Raw genomic sequence first — 22,250 nt, forward strand, 5'->3', positions numbered from 1 at the left:
TCAACTCAAGGCAAGCTACAGCGCCGCTTCTGGTTTTCTGGTGGTTAATTGGAGATAAGAGTCTCAAGGACTTTTGTGCCCCAGCTGGCTTTGAACCTCGATCCTCAGATCTCAGCCTCCTGAGTAGCTAGGATTACAGGTATGAGCCACCAGCGGCCGACTTGTGATTGATTTCTGATTGTTTTGTTTTTTTTTTTTTGCATCCTAGACACAAGTCATTTTTCAGATATGTGATTTGAAATTATTTACTCTTTAACTGAAATTTGTTTCTTCATTCTCTTAAGACCTTTTGGTGGTACTGAGGTTTGAACTCATGATCTTGTTCTTGCTAGACAGATAGCCTTACCACTCCTCCTATCAACCCCTGTTGAAGAGAAGTTTTACTGATTTTTTTAAATGCATGAGCTTTTGATGTTGTATTTAAGATTTCTTTTGCCTAATCCTTTGCCTAAAAATGTCCAAAATAATTTCTGTATTTTCTTCAGTAAGTTTTTATAGTTTTAGATTTTATACTTTAGTCTACAGTAAATTTTTATTTAATTCTGCATAGGATATGAGATATGAATGGAATTTTATTTTTTAATGAAAATCCAATTGTTCTAGCACTACTGTCCTTTCTCCAATAATTGCTTTCCTACCTTTGTGCAAAGTCATTTTACTTATATCCATGTAGGTCTGTTTCAAAACTGTATTCTGTTCCATTAATATGTTAGTCCAATTCACATCAGTGCTTGATTTATATTTCAATTTCCAATTATTTATTGCTCTAGCAATGCAAATGTTTTTGTATACTGATTCTGCATCCTATTGTGTTGCCACACTCACTTGTTAGTTCTGGTAGCTTTCTTTGTAGAATTTATTGGATTTCCTACATATTTTTTATGTCTATATTGATGGGGGGTGTCTATTTGTAATTTTCTTTCTTATCATGTCTTTAATATTCTCCCACCCTCCTCTAGTACCCTTTCCTTATATCCTCCTCTTCCCAGTGATCCCCTTTTTAGACTCACATCTCATTATTTGTCATAATCACCACCATCATCATTTTAGGTCTAGAGTCTACATATTAGCAAAAGTATGAGATATTTAGCTTTTTATTTTATCTCACTCAACACAATCTCCAGTTGCATCCATATAAATTTCAATATTAAAGGTAGTATTCAAATTTAGGAACATATGTAGGAAAGGGGCTAAAATTTGCTCTTTTCAAACAAAATTATTATATCCTGAAGTTCACATTGTTTCACTGCTTTACAATGATGGTCAAAGCCTGGCACTGCTGGCTCATACCTGTGATCCTAGCCACTCAGGAGGCTGAGGTTTGGGGACTGCCATTCAAAGATAGCCCACTAGGAAGATTTGTGACACTCTTATCTCCAATTAACCATCCCTAAGAAAACCAGACATGGAGTTGTAGGTCAAGTGGTAGAGCACTATTCTTGAGCAAAAGAAGCTCAAAGACAGCACCCCGACCCTGAGTTCAAACCCTAGGTCAACAACAAAAAAATGAAAATAAAAAATAGATAGTCAAAAAACTACAAAACTGAAATTTGCCACCTTCACCACTCCTAATTGTACAGCACCATTAGGTCTGGCCCTATCATCACAGCGGGCCACAACAGCTTATTTAGGGGCAATTTCCCTCATTTAACTGGAAGCCTTTTGATTGGTCACTCTCAAATGCCTTCCACCAGGACATAATAGATAGCCAGTCCTCACGAAGGCGCATCTCTTTCTTTTTTTTTTTTTTGGCTCAAACTTCGTATCTAACGCATTCTCTTATTGGCTAGCGCTCTGTCAACTGGGCTGCTTTCAACCCCTCTGGAAATGTATAGCCATGTTGTTTTCTTCCAGCAATGCAAGACGTGGGTCTCTGAAGGAGACAGCAGTTGGTCTGTGAGGTACAGAGTAGGGGATCTCACAATAAGAGAAGGAAACGTAAGACACTCCCAGAAATCCTTGTGAACTGCCTGGGTTCCTGGTGATCAGAACGGACAGCATAACAGACAGTATTGCAGGGTTGTTGCAAGGGTTTTCATAAATGAAACTTCGCACCGTGCCAGATATAAGGAGGGCTGAAGCAACCCCCGCTGCAACATTCCCACCAACTTTCGGAGGGAAATCGACCAGGTCTGGGTGTCGGGGCGGGGCCAGCAGCCTCATCCACCCTCGCGGCGATAGGCTGGGGAGGTGGGCGTGCCCTACGGAAGCCCCGCCCCTCCCGCCCCGCCCCTCCCGCCCCTCCCGCCCATGGTCGGTCATCCTAGCAACGCGTAGCAGCAGCAGGGTCGCGTTGTGAGTGACAAATGGCTGGAAGCACCAGGGACTCGCGGGACCCTCTAGACGCGGTCCAGGGCCGCTTGAGCAGCATGATGACTGATGATGAGAGCGACAGCGGCCTCACGGACTCCCAGGGGAGCGAGGAGAACGACCTGCCTGTTATCCAGCTGTGCGGGCTGGTGGATGAACTCAGGTATCGGCCAGTGTCTTCTATGGGCCATCACCCTTCAACGTGGACCCTCTGCCCCAGAGGCCTAAAACCTAGGCTCCAGCGTGGAGACCATCCGTGAACAGCGGGGAAACTGAGGCCTCTCCTCCCCCTTTCCCCCCCCTCCCCTCCAAGTAGAACTTTGCTTGGTGGTCCCAGGGGCTCCAGCGCCAGACCTAACAAGCTGTTGATAAAACCAGGAAACCAGGGTCGGGGTGAAAGAGTGGAAAACCCTCAGAAACCCCAAGCGTCACTGGTGAAGGTTATTAGTGAAGCTAGAACTTGAGGCCCTGGTATCTGACTGGTGCCAGGCTATGTGCCCAGGAGCTTCCCAATCCTACCTCAGGTGACCTCTAAGCCTCTTCCCAATGCTAGTGATAAAATTAATAAGGCAGCAGGGCAGAAGGGAAGCAATTGGGATGATTTACCTCTAAGGCAACATTGCAGAACCAGGGCATAAAAATGGCAATAGAGCCAGGTGCTGGTGGCTCGGGCCTGTAATCTTAGCTACTCAGGAGGATGAGATCTGAAGATTGCATCTTGAAGCCTGGGAAAGTCTGTAAAGCGTTTTTTTTTCTTTTCTGTCATTTGTGGGGCTTGAACTCAGGGCCTGGGAGCTGTCCCTGAGCTTTTCTGCCTAAGGCTAGGGCTCTACCACTTTGAGCCATAGCTCCACTTCCAGCATTTAGTGTCAATTGCAGATCAGAGTCTCACAGACTTTCCTGGCAGGGATGGCTTTGAACTGTGATTCTCAAATCTCACCCTCTTGAGTAGCTAGGATTACAGGCATGAGCCATCAGTGCCTGTAAGACTCTTATCTCCACTAAATCACACACACACACACACACACACACCACCACCACCACCACCACCACCACCACCACCACCACCACCACCACCAACAACAACAACAACAACAACAACAACAACAATAGAAAGTGGAGCTGTGGCTCAAGGGGTAGAACACTAGCCTTGAGCAAAAGAAGCTCAAGGACAGCATTCTAGCCCTGAGTTCAAGCCCTAGGACCGACACAAAAGAAAGAGAAAAGAGAAAAAAGAATCACTATAGACAGCGAGGAAGGACTATTGTTAGCTCTCTGACTTGTATCTACCCTAGAAAGTAAATGGAATACAAGGATTCCATGATGTAGGTTCATCCTATAAATCAGTGGTCTTGCAGAGTATTCTGATTTCTGCAACTAAGGAGATGTTGATTTATACATCTATAAATAGGCCACAATTGGCCTGTTGCTATCAGTTTTTGAGTGCTTATTATTTGACATGCATTTTGTATAGATGACCTAAAGCAATATCAGAAATCCTGGGAGGTCATTTCCCTAAGTTCACATACCCAGTGAATGTTTGTTCTGGGCTTCAGACTCAGGAGCAACTCCACAGGCTACACCACAAATATGATATATGCTGGAAAATCAAGATACTTGGCTATTTTATGTTTACCATTGAGCCTTCTCCACTAATCTTAAAAATTAGTCATACAGGGAATGTGGTTTAGTGGTAGAGTGCTTGCATGAAGCCCTGGGTTCGATTCCTCAGTACCATATACATAGAAAAAGCTGGAAGTGGCACTGTGGCCCAAGTGGTACAGTGCTATCCTTGAGCAAAAGAAGCTCAGGGACATCCCAGGCCCTGAGTTCAAGCCTCCGGACTGTCAAAAAATTAGCCAAAGAGGAATTAGCTCAATAATATATGAAAACATCCATGCTAGCTGGGCAACAGTGAATCATGCCTGTAATCCTAGTTACCCAGGATGCTGAGATCCAGTTTGAAGCCAGTGCAGGCACTAAAGTCTATAAGACTTCATCTCCAAAATTACCAGCAAAAAGCTGGGCTGAAAGTATGGCTCAAGTGGAAGAGCATCAGCCAAGCAAGCAAGCTGAGTGAGTGCAAGTCTTGGAGTTCAAACTCCAGTATCTGCCAAAACAACACTAACAAATCAGCAGTATTCTTTCTTAACGTATGTGCAATATGCACCCACATATATACAAAATATGCTAAATTACATAGATGTGAGATGTTAAGAAGCTCAAAAAGATCACAATCTTGCATATTTAAAACAGCCTTGATTTCTCATCTCTAGTTGTTTAAAGTTTTCCATTGTTTATTCTTTCATCTGTCAGTACTAGATGTAAGACTGCTGAGAAACATAAACCAAAGAAAATATCTGAAGATGGTGGCATGTATAACTTCAAGAAGGTAGCAACTCAGAAGGAATTTCACAAATGAGTTAAATGATACTTGAAGATACAACCAATAAAAATCATTTTCAATGTTCTACCAGTACACTGAATTTTATGTCTCATTAAACATAATAACAAAGATACCAAACACTTGACTAGCACTTATTCTGGTGGTCTGGAACTATCTGGCCCAAAGTCTTTGCATTCCTTGTTGCAGCCCTAAAATGCAACACCATTTTATAGGTGAAGAAAATAAGACAGTAAGAGGTTCCACACCTTCAGCAAGCCAATGTGGCTAGTAAGTACTAAGAACTGGTTAGCTGGGGGTATAAATTCCTGTTAGAACTTACTTAGGTTCCTCTGCCTTTCAGCTATGGGAATTCAGCTCTCAGAACGGAGACAGAGATGTTTGAGAAATATTACTCTAAACTGGAGCCTGGGGATCACCGGCCTCCCCGGTTATCAGACATCAAAATTTCTGCAGCCGATCTTGCACAGGTACACAACGGAGACCTGAAAATCATTTTAATCTGTTTATCCCATTAAATGTAAATAGTATTGCTCTATCTGCCTTTTGATGTTCCCTCTTTGGCCAAAGGGACATATCACTCTTTCCATCCTTCCTTTCCTTTTTTGGTTTTTGTTTTGCTTTGTTTTATTTGTTTGTTTGTTTTTTAGGTCCAAGACCAGGACTCAAACTTAGTATATGCCATTTTTACCTATTGGCTAGTGCTCTGCCAAAAAAAAAAAAAATAGTGGTATTGGAGATTGCACCCAGGACCATTTTACTTACTAGGCAACTGAATTATCACTTGAGTCATGCCCCTAAGTCTTTTTGCTTTTAGTTTGTTTTTCAGGGTACTAGGGCTTGAACTAAGGCTCTCATGCTCTTACTTGGTTTTTTTGCTTATGACTAGTTCTCTGGAGCCACTTATCCAGTTCTAGCTTTTTGCTGGTTAATTCCAAATAAGAGTCTTGGAGATTTCCCTGTTTAGGACTGGCTTCTCAGCCTCCTGAGCAGCAAGGATTAAAGGTATGAGCCGCTGGTACCTGATTCCCTGTTCTACTTTTGGTTCTTCCTTTCCCTCAGAGTTTCTCTTTCAAGTCAGAGAATTGGGTTTGGTTAGTAATGGATTTGACTGCCCCAGAATATCTTAGTTTATATAAAAGAATTCCCTTAAGTTTGGGGATGCAATTATTTACAAGCCTGTCTAGCCACATTAAGGAGCGAAGCAGCCTCCACCTCTCAAAGGGACTGTGTGTGTATAGACTTTTGCTTTGAGCAGCAAACTTTGAGGCCCACGCATTTCCTGGACCACCCACTTGTGACCTTTGCCTCACATACCTAGAAAAATGAAAGATTTTTGTTTATCTGTTTTGCTAAAACTTTCGTGTTTTTTTGTTTTTGTTTTTTTTTGTTTTGCTTTTTTTGGGTCCGGTCATGGGGCCTGAACTCTGGGCCTGGACGCTGTCCCTCAGCTCTTCAGCTCAAGGCTAGCGTTCTACCACTTGAGCCACAGCACCACTTCCAGCTTTTTTCTTTTTGCTCATGTGGTGCTGAGAAATCAAACTCAGGGCCTCATGCATGCAAGGCAAGCGCTCTACCACTGAGCCGCCTTCCCAGCCCCATTTTGCTAAAACTTTCTAAACCAGTTTTTCCTAAACTTGAGGCTTCCCACGACCTTGAATATGGATCTACAGTGGGATTACATTCCCCCAATAAAAATTTCCCTAATTTAGCCAGACGCCGGTGGCTCACGCCTGTAATCCTAGCTACTCAGGAGGCTGAGATCTGAGGATCTTGGTTCAAAGCCAGCCTGGGCAGGAAAGTCCGTGAAACTCTTATCTCCAATAAAAACCACCAGAAAACCAGAAGTGGCGCTGTAGCTCAAGTGGTAGAGTGCTCACCTTGAGCTGAAGAGCTGAGGGACAGTGCTCAGGCCCAGAGTTCAAACCTCACAACCGACAAAAAAAAAAAAAAAATAGAAAAAAAATTATTGTCCAAAATAGATCTTAGTACAAGGCCTTAGATGACTTGGGAAATCAAAATCCCCTTTGGCCTAATTTGGTGTGGTTGTGACAAACACCTGAGCAATCAACTTAGAAGGCAGATTGAGTTTGACTCTGGTTTCAGAGGTCTTTGTTCATTGACTGGCTTCATGGCTTTGAACTTGAAGTGAGGCATATCACTATGGTGGGAATATGTGTTGGGGAAGCCTGCTCACTTCATGGCAACAGAACTCAGAAAGAGATGGAGAAAAAGATGCTGGGGACAAAATACAGCCCCCAAGGCATACTTGGAAGAACCCACTCCCTTCAACAGATCCCACCTCCCAAATTTCCATCACCTCCCACCTGCTAATGGATTAAGCCATTAATGAGGTTAGAGATGTTGTGATCACCTCTCAAAGGCTGTATCTCTGAAGACTGCTGTACTGGGAATCAGGCCTTCAACCCACGAACCTTCCAGGAACATTTCAGGCTCAAAGCATAACAGCATCTCTTTACCAGGCATTTATCCCCTCTAACTTCATTCAGGGAGGTTTCTGACAGTTCTTAGGGATCATTTGATATCCATCTTGGGCTGATGTTTTTGAGTGTATGTGCTGGTTCTGAGGCTTGAACTTTGGGCTTGGGTATTGTCCCTTGGTTTTTTTGTTGTTTTTTTTTTTTTTTGTTTTGGTTTTGGTTTTTTGCTCAAGGCTAGCACTCTACCAACTTGAGCCATAGCTCCACTTCTAGCTTTTTTGGTAATTCATTGTACAGAAGGGGCTCACAGACTTTCTTGCTCAGGCTGGCTTTGAACTTCAATCCTCAGATTTCAAACTCCTAAGTAGCTAGGATTACAGGTGTGAGCCACTGGTAAATGCCACCAATTCCTCTTTGACAGTGACTTTGTTTCTCTTGGGTTTAATAGTTTCGAAGCAGACGGAAATCCAAGGCCCGCATGGACCGCTTGGCAGGCCTGGCTGTAGACCAAAAACTTGAGCTTGTACAAAGGGAGCTGGAAGACACAAAGGATGAAATAAGGCATATGAGAGCCAATGCTGAACGGGACCTGCAGGATCAGGAGGTATCTCTTTGTCCTTCCTGGGCCCCCACTTACACCTCATCAGGGAGTGCCTATGGTATGTCTGTGTTACTGTTGGTGTTTTAGAGGAAACACAGGCAGGATAAGACAAATTGAGGCCCTCCTTACCTTTAAAGAACTTGCCACTTACTTGACAGACAACACATGTAAAATTATCTTAATAGCTGGGCACTAGTGCCTCACCCCTGTAATCCTAGCTACTCAGGAGGCTGAGATCTGAGGATTGTGGTTCAGAGCCAGTCCAGACAGGAAAGGCTGCTGGACTCTGATCTCCAATTAACCACCAGAAAACAGAAGTGCCACTGTGGCTCAAGTGGCAGAGCACTTGCTTTGAGCTGAAGAGCTGAGGGACAGTGCCCAGGCCCAGAGTTCAAGACCCACGACCGACAAAACACAAACAAAAATAAAACTATCTTAATTTAAAAATTTTTTCCAAAACACACTAATGTAGCACAGTAACACAACGAAGCCCTCTGTGCTCAATACCCCAGTGCAACGCTGGTCAATGGAGGGGTGCTCTTCAGTCATCATTGCCCCAATTTTTTCCTCACTCCCAGGGTTATTAGGAAGTGTACCCTAGTCATATTATTTATCTAAGTATTTTAGCATAAGGATTTAAGAGATGGATTCTTTAAAACAAAACCCATAACCACAGCATACCTTCAAAAGTTTACAATTCTTTAATAATAAAAGGAGTTTGATGTTTAAGTGAGTAATTGGTTAAAAAAAACAAAACCCTAAGTTGTCCTTCGTGTATTGTGTGCATGGTCATGGTGCAAGCCCTGATGGATTCCAACAGTATCTCCCAGTGAGTACAACACAGTGGTTTGTTTCTCCTCCAGGGATGGGAGAACCATCCCTATTGATTGGATTGTTCACAGTGCCTTTGAGAACCATGTGATATGACAAATAGACACCTCTTTCTGTTTTTCTACTGAAAGGCCAACGCATGTAAAATCACACTTGTTGCTTCCAGTGGATGTGCCAAGTTGATCCATATCTCCTATCAATGAACCATCAGAACTTCTTTCTCCTTCCCTCTCTCCCTATCCTTGTGACATTCTCCCCTTCTTTTCTCTTTCCAAATGGACACTTCCAGCAAGTTAAAGGAGCCTCCAATATGCTACCATTGTCCTAACCTGCTAGGTTGCGGGCATTTTTTTTTTTTTTTACTTTTACACATATTTTTACTTATAACATCTTTTTGTTGTTTTTTTAATATTAATTTTTTAATTGAGATTAGGTGATTACATAAATGTCACATATCACAGTATTGTGGAATAGTGATATTTAGTTAAAGTCACAAACACATTTTAACCTTCACAAGGCAAATTGTCATTATCATGGTCCATAAAGTTTGTGAAGTCTATGAGCTTGGACAATACAATTATTTCTTCCACATCAGGTGATATTTACATTTCTTTCTTCTTGCTGAATGTAGGCTGTTCCCTCTTTCCCTCTCATTCCTCCCTTCCCATCGCTGTCTTGGGTTGCTTAGTTCATTTTCATCTAATGTGTAGCTGATGGGCCTCTCTGTTATAACATCTTTTTGAAGGTACAGAAATGCATGAGTGTCTTACTTCCTTACAAACTTATTCTCTAGACTTAACTATGATTAAGGTTTTGCCTTATGTCCTTCTAGATAATTTAACATAACATTATTTTTAATGGGTAAATAATATTTCAAATACCTATCTATAGAGATAGGTAAGACTTTGCTTTTGTTTGTTTGTCCTACCCTTTTTTTTGGGGGGGGGTCTGGTCGTGGGGCCTGAACTCTGGGCCTGGGCGCTGCCCCTCAGCTCTTCAGCTCAAGGCTAGCGATCTACTGCTGAGCCACCTTCCCAGCCCTGCCTCCTAGTTCTTAAACAATAAAATAATATTCATGTAATCAGGTTTGTATCTGTCTTTCTAAGACTAAGACGTTTTATATTTTGGGGCATAAAACAGCTTGGGAATTTCGGTATCCCCAGGGAATGTGTCCTTGGGAATTTTGGGAAACTCATCCCACTTATTCTTACTCTCCCAGGCCATCATCGAAGAAGCTGAAATTCGATGGACTGAAGTTCAGAGAGCAGTGCATGACTTTGAAAAAGATATTCTAAAAACCATATCCAAGAAGAAAGGCAGTATTTTGGCCACTCAAAAAGTAATGAAGTACATAGAGGAAATGAACCGCCGGAGGGTGAGTTGGCTGCTGATTAGGTCTTAGAAAGGGAGAAGTGGGGATTTTGGGGGAGGAGACATGTAGTAGGCCTTCATTTCCAGAGAAGCTCTGGAGCCTGTACTACATCTAACATGTGAGCCAACATGTGAGAATAAGAAACTACAGAATCAGGGCTGGGAAGGTGGCTCAGTGGTAGAGTGCTTGCCTTGCTTGCATGAGGCCCTGGGTTCGATTCCTCAGCACCACATAAGCAGAAAAAGCTGGAAGTGGTGCTGTGGCTCAAGTGGTAGAGCACTAGCCTCGAGCTGAAGAGCTGAGGGACAGTGCCCAGGCCCAGAGTTCAGGCACCATGACTGGCAAAAAAAAAAAAAAAAGAAAGAAAGAAACTACAGAATCATAAGATCATTTTTGTCAAGAAATCCCCCTTCCAGGAGCCCCACACCCAAATAAATTTGAGTTGAAAAGCAATTTGCATGGAGCATACCCAGTTTCCTCTGCATGCTACCCACGTGTGAAACACCATTGCAGTGCCGGCCAGGGTGGAAGTAAAAGGACTTCAAATAAATGATGGGATGTTAGGTTCAAGGTCTGGTTGGCAGCTCCACATCTACTTTTCAAACCAACAGGGATAAAAGAAGAGAAACTGATTATAATATACTTTTTTTTCCTTAGGATAATATGAAGGATAAATTATGTTTGAAAAATGTTTCTCTCAAAGTTCAGAGGAAAAAAATGCTTTTACAATTGCGACAGGTATGTGGCTTTTCCCCCCTCTATATTTCCTTTCAAAGGCAGATCGGATCATAGCTTTCATGCCCGCCAAAGCTGCTCCTGCCTTAACTCTTGGGATCTGTGACTTTATGCAACAAAAGGATTTTTCAGACATGATGAAGTAAGTTGAGATGGGGAGGTGATCTTGGACTGAATGTGATCTCCTTCTGTCTGCGAGCCGGTTGGGAGGGTAAAAGAAGATACAAGGGAAGCAGAGATCAAAGTGATGAGATACAGGAAGGGGTCATAAGCCAAGGAATACAGGAAACTTCTAGAATCTGGAAGTGTTGAGAGGCTTCAGAAGGATTCAAGGTCTGCCAGTATCCTGGTTTTAGCCCCCAAACCCATTTTAGATTTCTGACCAGAACTGTAAGACCAAAAAAAAGCACATTATTTTAGGTAATTTTGACCTTGTAGCAGCTAATAAGAAACTCAGCTACTGTGCAAAAAAAAATCAGGGAGAAAGGGATTGCCCACAGGGCAAGAAAACAGGTGGAATGTATGAGAGCTAGAAGACTGGTGATATTGGGGCTTAAAGAAATCATGGTTTGAGAAGAAGGAAAGAAAAAGCACTTTATAACTACCCCCAAGTTGAACAAATATAGCCCCAAATTTAAGATAGCAAAGGTCTAGCTGGGCAGGCAGTATGAGGGCAAATCAAGTAGGTAGCCTGATGTTATTACACACCACCCTGTAGGAGCAACTTAGAAGCAAAGGAGGGGTTTTCCAGGTTTACAAACGACTTGTGTGAGCCAGTCCTGGGGCTTAAACTCAGGGCCTGGGCACTGTACCTGATCTTTTGTTTAAGGCCAGTGCTCTACCAGGTGAGCTAAAGCTCCATTTCTGGCTTTTTTTTTTTTTTTTTTTTTTGTAGTTTAGTGGGGGATAAAAGTCTCACAGACTTTCCTGCTTGGGCTTGCTTTAAATCAAAATCCTCAGATCTTGGCCTCTTGAGCAGCTAGGATTACAGGTGTGAGCCAATAGTGCCCAGCTACAAAAGACTTTTTAATGATTGGATCCCTACTCTTCCTTACAGCCTTGTTTAGGTACCACCCTTTGAGGGAATCCTTTCCTGGCCCCGCCCAGGACTTCTATGTGTCCCTTTTCCCATTCCCAGCACCACAGTTTAGCTGGGCCAAGGAGCATTGTATTAGCTCAAACATCCATCCCCAGACCATAGCACGGTTGCCCAGGACATTTGTGGAATGACTGAATGATAACAGATCTCCAAACTCTCATCCTGAAGTTTCAAGGTGGGAGGCTACATTCAGAAATCATATTTGAACCATCTTTCCTTCTTTCTGAGTTGTAGAAGGAAGAGGTGGGCGAGGCCCTCCACGATGTTGATTTTCAGCAGTTGAAGATTGAAAATGCTCAGTATGTAGAGACAATTGAAGCGAGGAATCAAGAGCTGATCCAGCTGAAGCTGGCCGCTGGAAGCACTCTGCAGACCCTTAATGCATACAAAGTAAGACTCAGCCTGCCCCAGAGCCTACATACCCCAACACGCAGCACCCCTGACTGATGCCCACACCCAACTGTCCAGCCATAGGGAAGTTCTTGTGCAATTTCACCCAGTACTGCCTCCTGACTTCTCTCAACAAAACCATGCCTCCTAAAATTTCCTTCCACAACTCTGGAAGCATGAGACCAACATATACATGTGTGTGTACATATATCTACATGTATATGCATGTAGATATATGTATGTGTATGTGTAAATAAACAAAATAACAACAAACAGTGCCCTACTCCACAGATATTGGTTGGATTAGGGGGTACAGCCCATGTCTGACACTTCATTTTGAATTCTCCAGATGATTTTATTTATTTATTTATTTTTGCCTGTGTGTACCAGTCCTGGGAGCTGGACACTGTCCCTGAGCTTTTTTTTGCTCAAGGCTAGCACTTTACTACTCGAGCAACAGCCCTGCTTCAGTCCTCAGATCTCAGCCTCCTGAGTAGCTAGGATTACAGGCGTGAGCCACCAGTCCCCATCTCTCCAGGTTAATTTTATGCATGATGTTTTTAAAAACGCTAACCACATTTAGGTCTGTGTTTAACTTAGGCATATATTAAGTGCTTCCCTACTTAAAACGTGACAAAGGAAAACAGTCTCAGCTATAAATCAGGGAATGACTAAATTATTTATCACCCAAATACAATGTCCTAGGGAAAGAAGAAGGCACTATTAATAATTAAGTAGAGCCTATTGGCTGATTAGGGCCTCTCCCCGGCACACCAGGCCATCTGGCCACCTTATGAGTGACTCTTGTCTGACTGTCATAGTGGTTAGCAAGCTGAACAAGTGTGTTCTACCCGCTGGCCTGTGAGCTCAGAATGGCTTTTACAGAAAAACATTTGCAGGAAATTAGATGATAGAAAACATTTTCGGAGTTCCAAAACCCAGAGAAGGAAAACTGACTTCTCCCCAAGAAATTCCCTCTTTTCATTAGCAGACCTGAATTCTAAAATATTATAGTTCAGTCTTACACTTTTAATTTCATCAATATAATATTGGAATTTAGGGATTTTTTTCTCTTGCTAATATAAATAATTACATAGTATATGTGATATTTGCCTCTTGACCTACAAAAACTTAAACTATTTAGTATCTGATTCTTTATGGAAAAAGTCTACTGCTTCCTGGCCTAGTGCCCAAATAACAATGGTGGCTATAGGCACTCACTCTGCGGTGTCTTTTGACCCACACAGTATTGTTTTAAAATGTAAGTCTGAAGGATTGTCTCAGTTAATAGAGTGCTAACCGATGAGTGAAAGCCACAAGTACTGAGTTGGATTCCTAGCCTTGGACAGAGAGGAAGGAAGGAAGGAAGGAAGGAAGGGAGGGAGGGAGGGAGGGAGGGAGGGAGGGAGGGAGGAAGGAAGGAAGGAAGGGGAAGGGAAGGGAAGGGAAGGGAAGGAAGGAAGGAAGGAAAGAAGGAAAGGAGGAAAAGAGGAAAGGAGGAAAGGAGAGGAGAGGAGTACATTTGAAGCTGGGTGCTGGTAGCTCATGCCTGTAATCCTAGCTACTCAGGAGGCTGAAATCTGAGGATTGTAGTTTGAAGTCAGCCAGAAAGCCAATGGAATTCTAATCTCCAGTTAACCACCAGAAAAGCTGGGATTGGAGCTGACACTCAAGTAGTAGAGCACTAAACCTTAGCAATGAAGCGAAGATACAGCACCTAGGTTCTGAGTCCAAGAGCCAGGAACAGCACACACACCACACACACACACACACACACACACACACACATGCATTCACACGCACATACACACAAAGTTAATTTGAGTTGGTCAGCAGACATCTAGTAATTCATGCTTGTAATCTTAGCCACAAAGAAAGCTGAAATAGGATGATCGAGGTTTGAAGCCAGTCCAGGCTAGTTAATTGCAACAGTGATCATGTGAGTTCAAGCCCTGGTTTTTAAAAAAAAGTAACTTGAATATATTCGGACCAGGCTTATGTTTGTTAAATATTTTTCTTTAATAAATAAAAACCCAAGGTTCAAAGATATAGAATATTTGCCAGATTCAGGACTCAGGTTGGAGACAGAGCTGGGGCTGGACTCCCAGCCCACTGTGACCCATTCATTTGCCTCTCCTCCTCCATAGAATATGCAGGACATACTGTGCAAGCACTTGGAAATGGATGTGTCATAAGCATCCAGCCATCCAGCAGGTCACCCGCGGAGCTTATCGCATCAGCGCTGGGTATCTGATCATGGCATCACACCAAGTCAGTCCCTGGGACTGCATCAAGCCGGAAGCACATGCTCAGATCATGTGGGACCTCCATCTTAACCCGTAAAGTCACTGAAATAATGTGGGACCTGTCTGGTCTTGCTATCGATTTATGCAGGGAAGCTGCCAGGTGCTCAGCTGAGCTCTGCAGGGCATCCCTAAACTCACTGTGGATTACAGCAGCAGCACAGGCCGCAGAGGGCTGAAGGAGCCATTCTGGTCCAGAGCCTGTTGCACCTGATAGCAGCAGGGATGGGCGGGAGGGGGGGGGCCTTTGTGAGGGGATACCCACAGGCATTTAAAGGTGGACCCAAGTGACAGGTGAGGGTAGAAATCAGGCACACTTCCTCCAGGTTCCAGTTCTCAGCTCTGCCCAAGGAAACAGAGGCAGAGCAGCTGTGGCTTGGGGAGCAGGACCCCCTTCCCCCGGGCTGGGGAGGGATTCGATGGTGGTTCTGCTGAGGGAGAGCTGAGGTCTTGTGTCTAAGGGTTTTTATCTGGGCTGGGCTGTATCAGCACCAAAGACAGGCTGGCCAGAGCAGGTATGTTCAGCTATGACTGCCAAATGACCTGCTGAGAATTCAGGTGTGTGTTTGGTGGGTTTGGGTGTGGGACAGGAGAAACACCGACATGAATGCCAAACACCTAACTATGACACCTTATTAACAATGTATAGAATAATTCTCGTCTACTGGCAAAAACATCAACCTATATGTCAGGTACAAGGTCAAGTGCTCAGGGGATAGCAGTTAGACCTCTCAGATAGACACAGCCTCTTCTGTGTGATGGGCTAGCACAGCTGCCATACATCATTCTGCTCTTTCATTGACTAAATAAAGTTTTGGTGGGCAGCCCAGAAGTTTGAACTGTGGGCTTCACACTTGCTCAGCTGGTGTTCTACCACCTAACCCACGCTTCCAGCTCTGCTTGTTTCTGGTTATTTTGGAGGTGGAGTCTAGTGAATTTTGCTGCCTAGGCTGGCCTTGAACATTGATCTTCCAGGGCTTACCTTCTTGAGTAGCTAGGATTACAGGTGTGAGTCCCCAGACCCTAGCTCATGAGTCACTTTTGACTAATGACTGGGTGTCTGGAAGAAGGTAGAATTTTTTTTTTTTTTGGGGGTCTGGTCATGACCTGAACTCTGGGCCTGGGCACTGTCCCTCAGCTCTTCAGCTCAAGGATAGTGCTCTACCACTTGAGCCACAGCGCCACTTCCGGCTTTTTTTTTCTTTTTTGCTTATGTGGTACTGAGGAATTGAACCCAGGGCCTCAGGCATGCAAGGCAAGCGCTCTACCACTGAGCCACCTTCCCAGCCCCAAGAAGGTAGAATTTTAAGATGTCCTCAGACACTTGCCCCTGGTGCATATACCCTGAATAATCCCAGCCAAAGCTCTGATATGACAGCTTCTACCATCAGGCTATGTCTGTTGCATGAATAGGTAACATTATGTGGCACAGTTGATCCTAAAATATCCTGGTGGGCCTGGCCTACTCACATGAAACTATTGAAAGTAGAATTCCTTTGTAAGAGATAGAGAGGTGAAGCAGAAATGCTATTTTTTTTCTGGGTCAAAAGTTCTCTGTTAGTACTTGAAGATAGAGAAAGCCACGCGGAAAGGGTCTTAGAGTGGTCTCTAAGAGCTGAGAGACACCTGCCAGAAAGAAAACAGCACCTTAGTGCAAGGAAGTGAGTTCTACCAACAAACAGCCAGTGAGCTTGGAGATGGACCTTGTGTCTCAGATGACACCCACCATCCTGGTCAATACTGGTTTCAGTCCGGTGGTGGCATGACCAGAGAAGCTGGTATAACCAGTCTTCTGCCTTATAGAGAAGAAGAGATAAGAAATGGCCATGGAGCTGGGTGCCAGAGGCTCACACCTATAATCCTAGCTCCTCAAGAGGCTGAGTGTGGAGGATTGCGGTTTGAAGACAGCTCAAGCAGAAAAGTCAGTGAGACCCTTATCTCCAATTAACCCACCAAAAGGCTGGAAGTAGAGCTGTGGCTCAAGTGGCAGAGTGCTAGCCTTGAGCAAAAAGCAGTTCAGGGACAGTGCCCAGGCCCTGAGTTCAAGCCCCAGAAACAAGGGAGGCTGGGGGAACCAACAGAAAAGCGAAATGGCTGTGGCTTTAAGCTACAGAGTCTGTGGTGGTTTACTAGACTGGGTCCTTTTCAGAGGTGGCCTACTCAGATGCCTGACCCCTCTGCCCAGCATCACATTCTGGCTCCACCATGCCTTCATGGATACCTGGCCCCAGCAGAGACAGGGGTTGCCTTTCTGTGTCCTGGCTGTTCCATCCCTCCTTCCCTGACTTCCTGAGTGCTTGGGTGAACATCATCCTTCCCCTCCCCTCCCCACACCTCCTGGCTAGTTTGCTAGAATTCCTGCCCCGCCTTGCCCTGCCCTTCCCCCCCCACAGCCTCTACTGTCCTCTTCAGTTTGGTCTCATTCACACACAAGACATGGAGCAAGAAATGAGCTTTTAAGAAGTGAGGTGTGGTTGGGCACCAGTGGCTCATGGCCTGCTTGTAATCTTCTCAGTTCAGGAGGCTGAGATCTGAGGATTTTGAGGTTCAAAGTTAGCCCAGACAAGGAAGTCCATGAGACTCTTATCTCCAATTAACCACCAAAAATCCAGAAGTGGAGCTGTGGCACAAGTAGTAGAGCACTAACTTTCAGCAAAAGAAGTTCAAGTTCAGGAACAGTACTCAGGCCCTGAGTTCAAGCCCCAGGCTCCACCTCCCCCCCCAAAAAAGAGGGACAAGTGGAGAGGAGAATGACTCCTGGGTGCCTGAGGCCTCCCAGGTGGCTCCAGGCTGACACCCCATAACCACACCCCTTCCCTTCCATTCCTGCCCCCCCCACCTCCATTTTGTGACTCTGTAGCTCTTCCCCTCTTCCCCTAGGCTCTTGGCTTGGAAGGTCTTTCTCTTCCTCTTTCCTCTTCCCATACTTCCCCCCCCCCCACACACACACACCCCTCTTTCTTTTTGTCTGAGACTGAGACTCCAATTCATTCATTCATTGGATGGCACTTTACCAACTGAGCCATACCTCCAAGTGCTAAAGTCATCCTTGACTCCACCCACCCCCCCCACCTCTCTCCATGACAGAATAGCTCTCTCCTCCTCCACTGCCCTAGCATAGTCTCTTCTTGGCACAGTAAGGCTGCTACAATTTTTCTGCAGTGATTTGCCAGCCTCCCCACCTCTGGGCTGAGGCTGGCCTCCTGGAGACAGGCCTAGATTTTTCCACCAGCCAGTGCCTGGTAAAGGGTGGGATAGTGTTCAAGGTTTGTTGGACCAATGAACCCCCTGAAATCTCTAGCTTCTTCTACTGGCCCATTCCTCAGCTAAGCAGAGCACATCCCAACTCAATACAGGCTGACAGCTTCCCATGTAAGAAGGCGGTGGGGGTGGGGGTGGGGGTGGGGGGGAAATGGAATTTCAGATGATGCACAAAGAATCTTCAGGGCAGCTTCTGAGGAATTCCAGCCCCTGCCTTGGGCCCATGGTGGACCCATGGGCAGCAGAATCATACTGCCTGGCTTCAAATCCTGGCTCCTACTGTCTGTGTGATCTTTGGACGATTGATTCACCTCCCTGAGGGTCAGTTTTCTCACCTGTAAAGGGACCAAGGGTTCTCATCCACCCTGTGGTGGTCCTTCTCACCACAATCTCCACCTCTAGAGGTGGTCATGGCGCCTGCTGAGGGTTCATGTGTCAGGCACTGTGTCTAATTCTCTACCAGAAGGGCCACAATCCTACCAGACAGTGGCTGCACCAGTATTAATAAAGTTCTAGGACTTGCCTAAAGTTGTCCTTAATAAGAGTGAGGCAGGATTTTGGTCTACATGTGTCTAACCACTCTAGTTCTCAGTCCTCAAGATTCCAAAGACCTAAGTTCCTGTGCATAGGCAGGCCTAGATTCTCCTCCCTCTACTCCTCTGTGCCTTTTCAAGTTCTGTGTGTGTGTGTGTGTGTGTGTGTGTGTGTGTGTGTGTGTGTGCGCGCGCGCGCTGGTCTTGGGGCTTGAACTCAGGGCTGGAGCACTGTCCCTGAGCTTCTTTGTGCTCAACTAGAGCTCTGCCACTTAAGCCACAGCTCCACTCTGGTTTATTGAAGATGAGAGTCTCATGGACTTTCCTGCCAGGCCTGGCTTTGAACTGCAGTCCCCAGATCTCAGCCTCCTGAGTAGCTAGGATTACAGGCATGAGCCATCAGCACCTGGCAAATTTGTTAATCCTTTTACTGGGGCTTGAACTCAGAGCCTTGTGTTCTTGCTCAGCTTGCCTGCTCATGGGTGGTGCTCTACCACTTGAGCCACTCCTCCAGGCCAGCATTTTTCTGGTTAATTAGCAATAGAGTCTCTTAGACTTTTCTACTCAGGTTGGTTCGGAACCTTGATCCTCAGATCTCAGCCTCTTGAGTAGCAGGTTGAGCCCCTGGTACACTTGTCTCTCAAGCTCTTAATGGAAGCTTTGTGTTTCAGAGCAAGCTTTACCGGGCAATGGAACTGAACATCAACCTGGACAAGGAGATCATAACGAGAACTGAACTACTTGAAAAAATTGAAAAAGAAACCCTACAGGCCGAGGACGTAAGAGAGGGCAAAACATGCCATTTCTGATGTCTGTCTCCTGCACACAGCACTTGCATGTATATCTACCAAACTCCTAGATTCTTGATGATTTCCCCAGAGAAGCTGAGATCACAAAAGTCAAAATAGCTCTGAGCCATCAGATCAGAAGCTGGACTTACAACCTAGTAATGTTATGTTCACTATAGCTGACGCTCTGAAAAGTTCCTTAAGGGATCTGTAGAGAATGGGATTGCTTATGAGGACCGAGTTGCAGTTTGGGAAGAGGGAAAGTTCTGGGGACACACGGTGAAGGGGATTATACTACAGTGTGAATGTATTTAATGTTTAAAAGTGTTTCAAGTAGCCGGATGCTGGTGACTCATGCTTATAATCCTTGCCACTAGGAGGCTGAGATCTGAAGATCACAATTTTTTTGTAAGAAAACTTGGCAGAGCTTAATTGAGTAAGCAAGCAGGCAGGCAAACAGACGAACAGAAGGGCAGGTGCACACTCTAACAGAGTATGGGTGCCCTCCTGGAAGCGGGGCGGAGAGAAAGGGAGGGAGAAAGGGAGGGAGACTGAAGCTCATAATTTGAAGCCAGCCCAGAAAAGTCTGTGAGACTCATCTCCAATTAACTAGCAAAAAGCTGGAAGTAGAGCTGTGGCTGAAGTGGTAGAGTACCATTCTTGACTGAAAAGGCCAAGCAAGAACACAAGGCCCTGAATTCATGCCCCAGGACCAGCACACACCAAAAAAAAGTAGCAAATTTTATGGGTCTGAAGTTAAAGTGAAGTTAAATAGACATTTTTTCTTACAAATAAATCGTAAGTAAAGCATATTCCTTAGTAAAGGAGAAAGGGAAGAAAGAATGCAGGAAAGGGAAGCTGAGTATGGTAGCGGAGGCCAACCTCAGGAGGTAGAGACAGGAGGGTCAAGAGTTTGAGGCCAATCTGGGTCACATAGTAAATTCAAGGACAGCCTGGGCTATGTAGCAAGACCCCATCTTAATAAAACCAAAGCCCAAACTAAAACCAAAACAAGGTTGGGATGAAGTAGAGATAGGAAAGGAAGTGAAGAGAAAGAAAAAGCTGGTGATTCTCATTGACTTTAAAACATTGCAATCTGACTGGGCATGGTAGCCTTAATGCCACCTACACAGGAGTTGATGGTAGTGAGATCAGAAGTATAAGAAGTATAAGACCCTATCTGAGGAAACAAAAAACAAAACAACAACAAACATGAAAGGCCTGGAAACATGGTTTGAGTAGTGGAGTGCTTGCTTGGAGTGCAAGCAAGTGGTTTTTAATCCCCAGTACCACCAAAAAAAAAGTTATAATCTGTAAACAAACGAATATCAGAAACAAACAAAAAAAACCCCACTGTTTTTAGAACTACACTAGGACTGCAGAGAGATGCCAGGGCCACAGCGTCCTCTGAGCAGGAGCCTCCCGATTTCCCTGGAGCTAATCTGCCCTTCCCAACTCAGGACCGGTCCAGTGCTGAGTCTCAGAACAAGCAGTTGAGGAAGCAGCTAGCTGAGTTCCGGGCGCCACCAGTGATGATGTACGTCAAGGAAAAGATCCTAATTGGGGACCTAGAGAAGACCATCAAGATGTGGGAGAGGAAAGTGGAGATTGCAGAGGTGAGCCTGAGGACCCAAGGTGGGATGATACCTTCTCTACAGCTTGACAAATCTTTCATGCTCCTCAAAAGTTTTGTTTAGGGGTCTGTTTTGTTGGCCTAAAATAATAGAGACATTTGGAGAAAAATTTTTTTTGTATGTATGCTGGTCATAGGACTTGAACTCAGGGCCTGGGTGCTATCACTTAGCTTTTTTTTTTTTTTTTTTTTCCTCAAGACTAGTGTCTTGAGCCTGTGGCTAGTGCCACAGCTATTTGGTGGTTAATTGCAGCTAAGGATCTCATGGACTTTCCTGTCTGGTCTGGCTTTGAATCATGATCCTTAGATCTCAGCCTTCTGAGTAGCTAGGCGTGAACAACCGGCACCAGGCTGGACGTATTTTGTCTATGAGACATTTCAACAATTGCTTCGGCTATAAAAGAAGAATGAGAAATGGCTTTTAAAACTCCTTTTTACAAATGTTTTATTTTTACTGTTATTGTTGTTAGTTTTGGTATCAGGGAGAGACTATAGTAATAGTGTATTTTTAGTTGTTGCTATCATGAATTCTAGAAGCTTCTGAATAGTGATTTGCACATGGAGGAGTATTCTTAAAAATGAGACAAGAATGCATTTTTGAATGTCACTTGGTACTCGACTGCATTCCTTTCCATAGTTGCCAGGGTCTTTGCGTGTTTGAGTCCTCCTGCGGCCCCTGGGCATGGCGCAGTGTTCATGGAAGCCCCCTGGTCCCTTGTCAACTTCTGGATAATGGGACCATGACATGCTGCTGTCAGATTATACAGTAGAGCTTGGGACCATACAGCCCTTGCGAACACTGAGGTCATTTCAAAGACAGAATTACTGTGGCTTAAGAACCCAGTTGGGCTGCTTGGAAAACTGGGAGCTGGGCGTTTTCACATCTGAGTCCCAGCTACATTTTTCACGTGACTTCCTTCTGTCTTTGTTGTGACTGCTTTGTGGCAGGGAGGAATTTAGGATCCCAACTTGGGTCTGGTCACATCTGAGCCCCAGAGGCTGCAGGAACTGGCAATGTGGTTTTAGGTTTGGGGTGGTAGCTGACCCCTGGGAGCCTCTACCCAGCTGTCTCCCCCCACCCCCCGCCCCAGCCCACGTCATCTGTACCCTCTGCGGGGCTAGAAGTAGATGCATTAGAAACAGGCACACTGAGTTTACTCAGGTTTTCTCTCCTTTCCTTCTCCCCACTTTGTGTGTTTTACAGATATCCTTAAAAGGCTATCGCAAGGCTTGGAATAAAATGAAAACCAGCAATGAGCAGATGCAGGCGACAGGCCCTCCTGCGAAATAAGGGATTGGGGGGGGGGGAATGGGAGGCAGCGGTGGGGGCGGGGAGGTTGGAAAGGAATAGCTTGCAGATCAAGTGATCCATTAAAGCACTCAGTGCTTTTCTAGTCCTAGGGTCATCTGACTTTTCTCTGTGCTAACTGGTGTCCCCAACTCCCCAGCCAGGCCGATCACCTCCTCCCGGGCTACGAGTACCCATGGAAAGTATCTTTGCACCCTGGCCCCAGGAACCATTTCCCATTGAAAGAACCACAGGGCACTG

At 44.9% G+C, this 22,250-nt stretch overlaps 1 protein-coding gene across 1 annotated transcript; it reads left to right on the forward strand.

The window, feature by feature from the left end:
- Window positions 1–2,337: 2,337 nt before the first annotated feature.
- Ccdc113 (coiled-coil domain containing 113) lies at window positions 2,338–21,992 on the forward strand. Its single transcript, XM_042672858.1, has 9 exons — window positions 2,338–2,473; window positions 5,058–5,184; window positions 7,604–7,759; window positions 9,807–9,962; window positions 10,617–10,697; window positions 12,028–12,183; window positions 18,952–19,059; window positions 20,529–20,684; window positions 21,906–21,992. Exons 1-9 carry the CDS (start codon window positions 2,370–2,372, stop codon window positions 21,990–21,992), a joined length of 1,131 nt encoding a protein of 376 aa, XP_042528792.1. The 5' UTR covers window positions 2,338–2,369.
- The last annotated feature ends 258 nt before the right edge of the window (window positions 21,993–22,250 follow it).

This window comes from Dipodomys spectabilis, unplaced genomic scaffold (assembly GCF_019054845.1).
Source record: "Dipodomys spectabilis isolate Male_0828 unplaced genomic scaffold, ASM1905484v1 ptg000773l, whole genome shotgun sequence".
NCBI lineage: Eukaryota > Metazoa > Chordata > Mammalia > Rodentia > Heteromyidae > Dipodomys > Dipodomys spectabilis.

What these genes read in the sequence shown, in the direction of transcription:
- Ccdc113 (XM_042672858.1), top strand. Translation starts at nt 2,370, where the DNA reads ATGATGACTGATGATGAGAGCGACAGCGGCCTCACGGACTCCCAGGGG. An exon ending in AGACCCTTAATGCATACAAA is followed by an intron (nt 12,184 to 18,951) that starts GTAAGACTCAGC and finishes TTTGTGTTTCAG; the next exon opens with AGCAAGCTTTACCGGGCAAT. An exon ending in AAACCCTACAGGCCGAGGAC is followed by an intron (nt 19,060 to 20,528) that starts GTAAGAGAGGGC and finishes TTCCCAACTCAG; the next exon opens with GACCGGTCCAGTGCTGAGTC.